General features: G+C 52.3%; 1 protein-coding gene across 1 annotated transcript in view; it reads right to left on the reverse strand.

Moving 5' to 3' along the window:
* Positions 1-4,986: 4,986 nt before the first annotated feature.
* Positions 4,987-13,256, reverse strand: part of FAIM2 (Fas apoptotic inhibitory molecule 2) — a gene marked incomplete at its 5' end in the record, with an annotated part of 52,583 nt that continues 44,313 nt past the window's right edge. Inside the window, one exon of the mRNA XM_079714928.1 lies at positions 4,987-5,245. Within this exon, the coding sequence (XP_079571054.1) occupies positions 5,096-5,245 (150 nt within the window). The 3' untranslated portion in view covers positions 4,987-5,095. The remainder of the gene's footprint in view (positions 5,246-13,256) is intronic.

Raw genomic sequence — 13,256 nt, forward strand, 5'->3', positions numbered from 1 at the left:
TCCTCCTAGATTTAGGGTGGGCCTAAATCCGATGATAAGTATCCTTATAAGAGAAAGGAGAGACGGATTCAAGACACAGAGACACAGAGGAAAAGGCCAGGTGAAGACAGAGGTAAAGATTGGAGGGCAACCGCAAGCCAAGGAACACCAAGGATTGCCTGCAGCCACCAGACGCTAGGAGAGAGACACGGAATGAACCCTCCCTCAGAGCCTCCACAAGGAACCAGCCCTACCGACACCTTGATTTCAGGCTTCGAGCCTCCACAGCTGTGGGAGAATAACTTAGTTCCGTTGTTTTAAGCCACCCAGTTTGTGGTAATTTGTTACAGCAGCCCTAGGAACTAGTGAAGACAGAATGGGTAAACAGATACAGAGAGACCGAAGGGCTGGTTGAAAGCAGGTGGTGGCTAAGGAGCCCAGTGTTGCCAGCTTGGGCTGCCATCCCTCCTTTTGTACCAGTCCAGGCCCCTCAGCCTTCATTCACTTCCAGCCCCGACACAGAGGCCTCCCCTTTCCACAGCTCCGCATCTCCTCAGCACTTGCTTTCCTGCTGGGGCTACTTTAGAGCACATTTGTTAATACTTGGGACTCTCAGCTAAGTGGTCTGGAGCTGTCGGGTATGTTTTCTCTCCTGAAATGACCATTGGTGATTTCTCCCTCTCTTATCTCCTGCCGGCTACGGAAGTGCTTTGTACTCAGGAGGTGCTTAATAAGTGTTACTTATTCTTTCTTCAGAGTCCTCGAACTATTGCCCTGGTCCTTTCCCTGCTCCAGTTGAACTGATACCAAAACCTTGTCAGAGGCAAGATAAGGTCTCCCACTGCCCCAGTGTGATGTGTCCCCTCCCACACGCCACGCTCAGCCCTGAGCTCCTCAGAGGAACTTGGTAATGTAACCCCACCCCCAGTCACTCACTCGTGTATAAACTTGGACAAGTCACTGCACCCTCTGCTCCGGAGTTTCCTCTTAGGTAAAATAAAAGGGTTGGAGGGGGTTCGTTCATTCATTCCTCCATTCATTCAAAGGCTGTTTATTGACGCCATTTGCCATAAGACCTATGAATTCAAGCGTGAACAAGACACAGTTCATGCCTTCAAGCAGCTCAGGTCTTATACGAGGAGACAGGAGAGGTTAAAACGCAGCTAGAGTGGCACAGAGCAGGAGGGCTCCGAGGAGGGAGTGGCCAGGGCACCTGGGGGAGGGATTGAGAAAGGCTTCATAGGAGAGGCAACTCTAAAAGCTGCTGTGCTTGGGGATCCTTCCAGGTACAACCTAGGCTTGCCTTCTAGGGAACCAGATTTTGGGTCAAAATAAGGAAGAATCTTCTATCAGAACCGCACACAAAAGAACAGGCTTCCATGGAAGGCTTCCTGTTGGGAGAAGCCTCTGTCAGGGCTGTCACAGGTGCAAGGATCCAAAGGGCCTCCACCAAGGGTCTATATATATCGACAGGAGGGCCAGTGTGGAACGCGGAGATTTAATTCTCACTTAGCTACACTAGAAGCAGCAGCTCTGGCGTGAACCTCTCACACTGCCTCCCCCACACACACACACACACTCCCTGAGCCATCCGAGCAAAAGGCAGGCAAAGGAGAAGGTTCGGGTGTCATTATTACTTTTATTCTTATCTCCTGTCCGTAATGGACCAGGAAGGTGAGGCCAGGGAAAGGAGCAGCGCAGATCCCAGGAAACTTGGAGGAGCTGAGGCCTGAAGGGCTTGTTTCTGGGGGGGTGTCTCTGCCCTCGGACACTCGAGAGAAAGCTCTGGGCCTGGGTGGCACAAGGGTGTTTCCAACAGACAGGTAAACAGTGTCTGAGATACGACAGTGGCTGGACTAAAGGGAACAGCAGGAGGCTGAGGCAGAGAGTGGTCTGGGGTGATCCGAGAAGAGCAGGGAATGAAGGCCAGTGGCCAGATCCTGCCCGCAAACCTCAGGCCACACATCCTTCTGCTTCTCGCCTGCAGAACCAGGCCCTGCTTTTCCTCAGGCAGCCACCGAGGGGCAGCAAAGTGCTTGAGTGAAATCCCAGGTGGGCCAGGGAGGGAGAGGCGGAGCGTTTTGGAACAAGGGTGTCTGTCTGATCCTGATTCCCCCAGGAGCCAAAGATGAGGATGGGAGAACCAAGATTCCAGGGGCTTCCCCAGGCGATACAGGAGCCACACCTGAGCCTGGGAATCGGTGCTAGAGGCCAGGGACTTGTGTGTACCTGTCTGGCCTCCCATCTACAATCCCCAGGAGAGGATCTTTTGCTCTGTTTTCCCCTCAGTAAAAGAGACCTCTGACCTGCATCACAGATGGTCAGATTCTTGGCTGCCTGCAGTTTTATAAAATCCAACCCACCCCTTCCTGGGCAGGGAAGCAGGCCCCCCTCCTCCTCTGCAGCTTGTGGCACCTGCCCAGCTTCGGTTTCTCTGTTTCTTGTAAGCTTGCATTCCTGTTCCCCACCCTTCCTCCTTCCAAGACCCATCCAGGTGTCCCTGGGGTGCCTCATGGCTTCAGTGCAGGTGGAACACAGGAGCCTCAGCCCTGGCTCTGCTGCCAGCTCAGCATGTCCTGGACCCCTCTCAGGACCCAGAATAGGAGACTCCGCAGCATACTCTGCTGTGCGATGGCCCTGAGTTGCCCTGTCACATTGTCTGTTGCTGAGTGCTTGCCTTCCCCTTCACGCTTTTGGAGCTCAGCCTTGGAAAAGCTTCTCAATCCCCAACTTCTGCATAAACTGTCCTAGGAAGAGGAGGGCTTTGACAAGTGGATTCTGGGAAGCATGACCAAGGCCCAGGCTGAGAATTATAGGGCAAGGGGTGGGGGAAGTAACCCCTCTAGCACTGGAACTGGAGATTGGGAGAGGAATCGAGGGGACCTCGGAGGAGAGGTGGCAACTGGATAAGGAAGTCAGTGCAAATAAATGTTCTGGTGCCTGTCCCTGCGGCACTCTGGCCACGGTCTTCCATCTTGCTGATAGGAAAACTGAATCACTGTCAGTAAGAAACACTTGCTGAATACCATGAGCCCGTTGGCAATGAGGCTGGAAATCAGACCCAGAATCCTGCTTCCCAGCTTGTGTTTAGAAGGTGGAAACTACAGAGTACAAAATCTGGTGGTGGTAACTGGGGTGGGGTGGGGATGGAAGGCCAGGGGTGGTAACGAGGACAACGAATCCCCCGAGCTGTCAGGGCCTGACCATCCAGTCTCATTCCAGCCCCCATCCAGTCTATTAGCTGTATGACCTTGGACCAAGCCTCTCCATCACTCGGCTTTCCTCTCTGCAATGGGGATGCGCTGAGTACTACCTTCATAGGGCTGCCGTAATGGATTAATTTAGACCAGCACGCAGGGCGCATCCCACCTGTGCTCCCAGTTGCCTTTGTCTCACACACCAACACCGCCATCCATTCTTGGTTCCCTCTCTCCTCATACCCAAGATGGAACAAAACTTCACATGCTTCTGCAATATTTCTTACAAGTTGGAAATAGGAAGGGCGGAGAGGGAGGGGTCAGGAACACATAGATAACATACCTAGTCATCCCCCCACCCCCAGGGGCAAACAGAGCCACCGGCAAATGGGGAGAGAGGCAACCCTGGAGGGAGAGGCCAAGGAAGGGTCCAGTTATCCACTCTGCACCTCCCTGACTCCACACAGTAACTTTCCACTGGCCCAGTTAGCCGCTAGCAAGGGCAGGCTGCACGCTTCCCCCAGGTGTGGCCCCCTGGTCCACTCCCCAGCAGACTTGCAGGGGGCTGGGTGGCTGACGCACACCCTGCCTGAGATCTCAGCCGCCCAGAGGCTGATAAGGAGACCCGACCCCATCACATGCGGACCAGGTGGAGGGACTTGCCCTGGTTGTTAACATCAGCTGGACGGCTTCCAAATTGGAGAGATGAGGAGATAAGGAGTGAAACGGCCTAGACCTCTGGCCTGAGTGGCCAGAGAAGCTAGGAGAAGGGACATGGGCACTGCCAATGGAGGCCTCAGGAGGCCTGACTGGGGATAAGCCAGCAACTGGCAGAGGATGGGGGAGGTTTTAGGAAGTGAGATGGGCAGAAAGACCATGGGGAAGGGCTGGAGGCAGGGCCAGATTCCCTCCTGATGAGGCTGGCTCAGTTGCTAGATAAGCCTCCCTTCCCTAGAACACCCAGTCCTCCAGGGCCCAAGCCTTCACTCAGCCTCAGGCCTGTGGGAGCAGCCTGGGAGTTTAAGAGGTGAGTGGATGTTGGTTTCAGTCCTGCCACGCCTCCCGGGAGGATGCAGGTCTGGGTGAGTCGGCGGTGCTGCAGAGCCCAGGCCTCCCAGTTGGTTGGCTGCCTGCTCCCACCTCCCTTGGAGTCTCAGGACAGGTCCCCACTCAGTAGCAGGGCCCCTGCCCCCACCTCCTGCCCCAACAGCTCTGTGTCATGACCCAGGAGGGTAAACCAAGGCAAGCACAGACGGCACTGGCTTCCTGCCCCTCTCTCTGCTGCAGGGCTCAGGTGCCTAGAACAAGCCGCTGGTCCCAGAGCTGAGAGAAGATAGGCAGCCTGGAACGGCCATCCTGTTCACCCACTATCCCCGTCCACCCACTGCAGAGCACACACATCTTGTCTCCCAGTTGCCCTCCCCACCCCTTTCTTACCGAATGTCAAAGCCTAACCTGGAAGGAGGGAGAGGAGGCAGGGGGTGGGCACAGGACAGTGTGCCCCATAGTCCCACAGCTGTGGCAGCCTCAGGAGGAATCATGGTGGGGCTGCAGGCCTCGGCCAGGCTTCCTGGGATCTTTTTCCCACCTCTGAAATCCTGCTGGGCTTCTCCCACTCATCCCTTGGGTCCTCAAACCCAGAGGAACCTCCAGCCTCGACTATCTCAGTTTGGGAGATATAACTGGGGGGAAGGGGCGGCACAGGGGATGGTGTGACCTGGGTACCGCAGGGCCCCTGATGGCATGGGTACAAGCTGCAGAGGGTGAGGATGAGGGCTGGCTGAGGGAAGTGAGCAGGCTGGCCAAAGGCTGGGCTGGAAGCTAGCTTTATATCTGGGCTGGCAGGAGCATGGTGGGGGGGCGGTGAGAGGACCAGCAAGGGGGCATTCTCTGAAGGAAGGAGGGGTGGGAAGGGCTCCTCATTCCCGGTTGGTGCCAAAAAGCTGCAGGAAGAAGGTGAAGATATAGATGATGTCTAGGTAAATGTTGAGGGCTCCAAAAATATACTCCTCAGGGCTCAGCGAGTGGCGTCGGCTACCCATCAGCAACTGGGTGTCAAATGCCAGGAACTGAGGGAAGGGGGAAGAGAGAGAGAGAGAGGTCAGAAGGTCTGGTCACTGTGACACTGACCAAGGGAGCCCAGTGTCCCAGCCCAGGCCCACCCCCAATTTTGTTATCACGGGCTGCCTGGCTGCTCAGTGACCCTCCTGTGACAGCGCAGAATATGGCACTTTCCCAACACCTTCCATCCCTAATTCAACACTTATTTACTGAGCACCTACTATGTGCCAGCCACCAATGCCGCAAAGAACAAGACAGACAAGATCCCCGACTTCGTAGAGCTTAGAGTCTAGCAGGAAAGTAATTGTTAGTATGGTGAGTAACAAAGAGAAACACAAAGTGCCACAGGGGGCTGATAACAGGAACCTGACCAACGTGAGTGTGTCAGGGGTCAGGGAAGGCTTCCTGGAGGAGGGGACCTTCAAGCGGAGGCATAGTCTTCTTGCCATTCCCTCAGGACCCTACTCTTAGAGGATGAACGAATGCTCCACGTAACAGTGAGCAGGGAGCAGGCACTTGTTAGGTGCTTTATAGACATTAGCCTACTTTGTCCTAATAACGTCCCTATTGAGTAGGGATTCTACCTTTCTTAGAAGAAACCAAGGCCCAGAGATGTTCAGTACTTAACCAAGGTTACACAGCTGGGAAGTGGCAAAGCCAGGATCTGCACCCAAGCAGGCTGGCTCCAGAGCCCCCTCATTTAACCATTCTGCTTTGCAGCTTATGGGCAGCACCCAGGGTTAATGTGTTTCCTACCAGGAAACAGGCTCCCCCGAGAGCCCCAGTGACTTGCTCAGAGCTGCAGAGACAACGAGGAACACCATGCCATGCCTGCTTTCAGGGGCTCACCACTTAGTGGGGGACACTTACAGATGATTACAATAAAACCTGGTAAATGCCATAATTAGGGCTGATTGGGCAGGAGGAAGGTGGCCCGGGAGAGGTGACACTTTCCTTGGGGCTTGAAGTATGAGTAGGAGTTTGCTAGACTAAGCAGGCCTGGGGAAGCCCTGGAGGTGAGGGCGGTGGTGTGCAGAATGAGGAATTCACTGTGGCAGGAGCAGTGGGGCAAAGGGATGGATGGACAGAGGCTGGAGCCCAGGGGCCAGAGGCTCCAACAGGGAGCAGCTCCAGCATGTGGGACATCAAGGCATGTCACCCTTGAGGGCGGGGAGGTGGGCGTGATTACAAGTATGGGCTTGAAAGTCAGACCGACTTGGATTCCAGTCTCAGCTCTACTACTCACTAGCTCTGGGATCCTGGGCCAGGTTATTTAGTCGTTCTGAGCCCGTGAGTCCACCTCGGCAGAAGGGAGATGAGTGTGCTTGCCTCCTGAGGATGTTGTGAGAGTGAGATAATGTGTGCAAGGTGCCTGGCAAGGTGCCTGACACATGGTAAGCACTTAATGAATGGTGGCTATTAGTGCAGTTTTATTGTTATATCTGCAGAAGGAGAGGTGCCCTCTTGAGAACCTGTGTGCGCTGCTGCTGAGACTCAGGTCTCCCGCCACTCAGCAAGGAGGCAGAAATGTCACTAGGGAAGCTGTGTAGCCTTAACAGCAGGCAAATGGAGAACCATAGCCAGGGCTGAGGGGGCCCTGCTCAGGGCATGAGAACACAGGACCGGAGTCGGAACGCCTGGGTTTGGGCTTCTATACCTTGGAGCCATCACCCACTTGACCTCAGTGTCCTCACCTGCAAATGGGACAGTAATGACAAGCACACCATGGTGTGGTTCTGAGGGTAAATGTATGACAGCATATGTGTCATCAACTATTGTTATTCTTTAGTATCGTTTTACTCCACTCTACTCTGCTCCTTCTCAACTTGATGTGGATTGCCAGGTAAAGTTTCCTTCTGCAGCAAGAACAGGCAAGGAGAGGGGCTGACTCAATGCTACAGGCTGCTTAGCAGTCACGGCTGCCAGCCTAAGTTAATAAACTGCTGATCTGGCTTACCAATCAGTCGCTTGCTTGGTTGATTTCCCAGAGCCCAGTCACCCCTGGGTGAGCTAATGAAATTGAATCTCTCAACTAGAAGGCTTGGACCTGACCCGGTCTGGGGGTGGCCTCTCCAAGGAGCCTCCTAGAACAGCCAGCTGGTTTTTCTCTTGGAGAAAAGAGGAATGAAATGGTTTCTGCCCCTATCCTTGGCCAATGGCCATGGATGCTTATCTACATGGGCTATCTGCGAGAGCCTGCCACAAATTTCAACCCCACTGCCCAGCAACACCCATCACTGCAACCTCATGCCTGTAAGCCAGCTGAAGGTTTTCCATTCATTTATTCCCAGCAGCATTTGTTGAGCATCTACTATGTTGCAGGGAACATGAAAGCAAAAGACATGATCAGAGATTACATTACGAGCACGCACTCACATACGGGAAAGTAACTTGATAATCTCCCTGGGTGATGAGCGCTGTTCCCTGACATGTTGGCTGAGAGCAGATATCTTGGTCATAGTTAACATCGTAGTTGGCAGCTAAGATCTCAGTTGAGAGCTAACAACCAGATTGACCACTGACACCTAAAAGGACAGCAGGGGACTTCCCTGGTGGCGCAGTGGTTAAGAATCCACCTGCTAATGCAGGGGACACGGGTTCGAGCCCTGGTCTGGGAAGATCCCACATGCCAAGAAGCAACTAAGTTCGTGCGCCACAACTACTGAGCCCGCACGCCTAGAGCCTGTGCTCCGCAACAAGAGAAGCCACCATGATGAGAGGCCCGCGCACCGCAACCAAGAGTAACCCCCGGTCGCCGCAACTACAGAAAGCCCGCACGCAGCAACGAAGACCCAATGTAGCCAAAAATAAATAAGTAAAATAAATAAATTTATTTTAAAAATTCTCCAATCCTGCCAAAGTCATAAAAAAAAAAAAAAAAGAGGACAGCAAGTGCTTGAGTTGCGAGGCAACTGGATACAAGACCCAGGAGGGGCATGTGGGTCAGGGGCAAGAGGCAGGAGCTGGACGAGGATGCTACTAACTTACATCTGAACCGTCTTTTCACACGCTAGTCCTTTATCTCACTTGCCCAATTCACTCTAGGAGGTGGATATTCACCCTTATTATTTTAAGTATGAGGAAAGGAGTCTCAGAGCAGGTGAATGACTTACTGATGGTCATTTATCTAGCTGGAACCAGATTACCTGTCTCCTACATTCCAACAGAGAAGGGGGGAGGGTGGGCTTGAAGGGAGGGAGGAAGCACGCACAGAGGGCAGAGAAGACAAAGGCAAACTTTCCTAGTTCACCCTATTGGCCAGGGCTGCACCTGGTCAGGGTCCCACGGCCATACACTTGGCCTGACCCTGCCTCGTCCAGGCTTATGTCTGCTGTCCTCCCAGATATGAGGCTGAGAGGCTCTGGGGGAGCCATGCCACGGAAAGGGTAGCTCAGAGCCACCAACAAACAGGCACTGAATACAAAAAGCTGGGGTTGCAATGTGTTGAATCAGCATAAAAAATATACGTGGACCATGTCCATCCTACAGAAATGCCAGCATAAGGGCTCAAAGCAGCACACCCAAGGCTGTTCACGGCAACCTTGGTTCTAACAGTGAAACCCTGGAAACAAATCCAACCTCCATCAACCAGGGTATTGTTAAGTAAACTGTGGGCAGCAGTGCTGAAGCAGAAACATCTCTGATATACACTCTTATGAGAAAAGCACAACTTGCAGAAAAATCCAAATCACATGAGCCCCTTTATGTAACAAAAAAACCCTCACAAAACTATATGTTATAGGGGCCTACATAGCATATATCTATAAAATGCATATAGAAAGGTCTGGAAGGAGAGACAACTGACCACAGCTGTTACACAGCCAAATGACATTTGCTTTATCTATATTATTTAAGATTTTAAAAAATGAAATATATGAGTAAGTGTATTCATACATTATATTAGAAAAAACTAAGAGAAGGGTTAAAGTAACACAAAAGAAGTGTCTGTGAACTCTTTCATTTAACTGTCCCCATAATCCCCTGGGACAGGTATTGCATGATCATCTCCATCATGGAGCTGAGACTGAGGCCCAGAGAGTATAAATGACTCGCCCACTTCACACAGCTGAGAGGACAGACAATCCCAATCTGTTTCCACCATGTGACTGACACTGCTTTGGGGCGTGGGGTGTGTGTGTGTGTCTGTGAAGAAGGATGGAAGAGGTGAGAAGTGTAAACAAAGCTCATGGCCAAGAGCCTAGCAGGCTATCTGGGGGGATGCAGGGAGCGCTGGGCCCACCTGGCCCCGCCCCCACTTTCTGGGCTAGAAGGTAAGCATGGGCTTTGAGGATTCCAGAGAAAAGAGACTACCAGCTTTAAGCCCTTGTGCCCTCGGTTGGGATGCAGGACAAGGAGAGGGGAGCTGAGTGGAGACCCGCCTGGGGCCCATAGAAGACACTTCTCTTGTCTTCAGCCATCTGGGTGTCAAAAGTTTAAATGGCACAGACGACCTCTGCATGCAGCCCTGGGTCCTGGGGAGCACTCCCAGGTGGGTCACCACCACCAAAGGGACAGGGTCTGGCAGCCATGTGAGCCAGAAAGTCTGGCCCAAGATAAAAGGGGAGCAGTGTGAAAAGGTATGTGAAAGAGGAAGGACACGCGTGTAATACAGCGCTTAAGGGCACGGACTGGGAAGTCGCATAGACCTGGGTTCAAAGCTTGCCTATGACCTTAGGCGTCTGACTACTACTAACAGGTAATATTATTGATCACTGATGACACGCCAGGCACTTTCTGACTGCTTTGCACATATTAATTCACTGAAAAGTCACAACCTACGAGATGGGTACTATTATTATCTGCATTTTACAGATAAGGAAACAGAAGCACAGAGAGGTGACATGACTTGATCAGTCCACACAGCTCGAATGTGGCAGAGAATGGATTTGAACCCAGCTACTGTGCTCCAAAATCTGGTGTTCTGAATTATAAGGTTAACATTTACAATAAGGGTGAAAGCTACCATGGTAGTTGAGAGACTACCATGTTCCAGGTGCTAGGCTGTTTTCTTTTTTCTGTTCATATATTATCTTATTAAGCATTACCACAGCCTTGTGAGATAGTTAATATTAGCCTCATTTTAAGATGTGGCACAGAGAGATCAAGTAACTTGCCCAAAGGTCACAGTGGTAAGAGGATGAGCTAGGCCTTGACTGTGGTTTGGGTGGGGTGCACGTGGCCACCTGAAAAGCCCCCCTGGCCCTCCTGATAGCACCTTTCCTGGCTCTGCCCCCGTATGCCTGTGTAGATGCTCCCCTGCCCTGCTTCCTACAGGGACTCCGAACCACCCCTCCCTCAGTCTACCAGCACTGGGGCTGGGGGTCTTCTTTCACCTTCTCCAGGTCAGGGTGTTGGTCTGAAAGGCTTGGTTTGAGCAGGGCATTGGTTTTGGAGGATTAGTGTCTCAGGAACTGAGACTGAGGTGAGGTCCAGGAAGGGGTGCACTTTCCCCCCGAAGGAGCAATTACTGGTCAACTCACCCTCCCTCCTGCCACCCTCATAGGAATCCACTCAATCTCGAGTGGGTTCAGATGAGGCCTCGGGTGGGCATCGGGGCTGTTGTGGTGGCAGAGGGTGGGCGGCAGGACAGAGAAGGTTCTCACTGGATCTTTCAGGCTCATGTAAACCACTGAGGCAAAAAAGTCTCTAAACTCTGAATGAAATAAAGATGAGTCTAAAATAAAGTGATACCCCTGCCTTGGGTTTGTGTAGCCATTTTTACTTTTCGAAGTGTTTCTCTAACTTTGAAGAAGGCAGGACATCTATCATAACCCCCACTAGAAAAGCAGGGTAAGGGGTGGGGTGGGGGCAGACTGGAGTCTCTTCCCCAAATCCCTCACATGCTGTGGGAAGATTCACAGGACACACAGATTCCCTGTTGGGGCTGGATGGAAGTAACTGCCCAAAGCCTAGCCTCAGGGTGACAGAGGCTGAGAAGGCCTCTCTGGGCCCTCCTGCTGTGGGGGGACGTCTCTAGGCCTCTATCTTCCCATCTGTAAAATGGACAGGGAGACAGAGTAGAAAGAATGCTGGGCTGAGAGTCAGGAAAATGGGGCTTTCATCCAGCTTGGTGGCCAACAGTGCATGCATGTGTGTGTGGTGTGTGTACGTAGTGTGATGTGTATATGGTGTGCATGTGTATATGTGTGTGGTGTGTGTGTGTAGTATGTATGTGTGTGTGGTGTGTATGTGTGGTGTGTGTGTATGTAGTGTACATGTGATGTGTATATGGTGTGCATGTGTATATGTGTGTGTGGTGTGTGTATGTGTGTGTGGTGTGTATGTGTGATGTGTGTATGGTGTGTGTGTGTGTGGTGTGTGTGTGTGGTGTGTATGTGTGTATGGTGTCTGTGTGTGGTGTGTATGTGTGTGGTGTGTATGTGTGACGTGTGTATGGTATGTGTGTGTGGTGTGTGTGTGTGGTGTGTATGTGTGATGTGTGTATGGTATGCATGTGTGTGGTGTGTGTGTAGTATGTATGTGTGTGTGGTGTGTGCGATGTGTGTGATTGTGTGGTATGTATGCGTATGTGGTGTGTATGTGTGGTGTGTATGTGTGTGGTGTGTATATGTAGTGTATATGTGACGTGTATATGGTGTGCACGTGTATATGTGTGTGTGGTGTGTGTATGTGGTGTGTATGCGTGACATGTGTATGGTATGTATGTGCGTGTGGTGTGTATGTGTGTATGGTGTCTGTGTGTGGTGTGTGTGTGTGTGGTGTGTGTGTGACGTGTGTATGGTATGTGTGTGTGGTGTGTATGTGTGATGTGTGTATGGTATGCATGTGTGTTGTGTGTGTAGTATGTATGTGTGTGTGGTGTGTATGTGTGGTGTGTGTGTGTGGTGTGTGTATGTAGTGTATATGTGATGTGTATATGGTGTGCACGTGTATATGTGTGTGTGGTGTGTGTATGTGGTGTGTATGCGTGACGTGTATGGTATGTATGTGTGTGTGTGGTGTGTGTGTAGTATGTATGTGTGTGTGGTGTGTACATGTGTGTGGTGTGTGTGTCTGGGTGTGCTCTCTCTGGGCCTCAGTGCAGGGAGGTCCCTGTCACTCTGAGGGCTCACAGTCTCAGTGTTCCTTTTCTTCTAGAAACTGAGAGCAGACGGTTGTGTGTGTCCCCTCGATGGTCAGAAGTCAATACCCAGCACTGGAGGCCCAGCACCTCTACAAACAAAGCATCTTCCTATCCAAGCTTCACTCATCCAAACACCATCAGGCCCTGACGCATCCAGTACTGACCACACAGGCTCTCCGTGCCACCCCATCCCTGACTCTGGGACACCGCAGTGGCCTCCTAACTAATCATCTCTCAGCCTCTCTCCTGTTCATTAATCTGGCTTCTCACTAATCTTCCTTAAAGCATAGAGACTGATGTTTCCTGAGGTCCTCAAACTGGCCAGAAGGGGCAGGCAGGAGAGAGTTCTGTTCCCAGTGGGCCCATCACCTAATTTCTAAAGCCCTATTCCTGGTTTCTTCCCTAGGTATCCAGGCTTGGCTTCCTGATTTAAGTGGCTGGGAGGCTTAGCTTCCCCAAAGAAGGACCAACTCTGAGGCAGAGCAACGTGCCCAGAGTCATGTAGGCAAAGAGGCTCAGTCACTGCAGGAAACCAGCTGGCCAGGCCCTGGGCGCCACCTGTGCTCCCTCGCTCTCGCTCTCTCTCTCCCCCTCTCCCTGCCTCAACCCTCCTGCTCTGTCCAAACCCCTCCACCTTGCCTCAACACCCCAGCGCAGCCCTCATGTTCCTCTGCCTCACTTTCCATGAGCTCCTACAGAAAAGCACTCCAGGAGAGGGCCCTAGAGGGGAGAGGAGGATGGGGCCAGCCTGAGACCAGTACCTTTCGGCTGACTCACCCACTTCCATTGGCATTTGAGTCTAGTGCCTAGAGGGGGGTTATGTGGTAGGGTGAGGGAGAAAACCCAAGCCTCTTGAGAACGTGCCAAGGCTAGTTGGGGTGAGGCCCAGGAGGGGCCTGTTCCTGCAGGCAGGACCACGGCCCTAAGAGGCCTTG

This window comes from Hyperoodon ampullatus, assembly GCF_949752795.1.
Source record: "Hyperoodon ampullatus genome assembly, chromosome: 11".
Lineage (NCBI taxonomy): Eukaryota > Metazoa > Chordata > Mammalia > Artiodactyla > Ziphiidae > Hyperoodon > Hyperoodon ampullatus.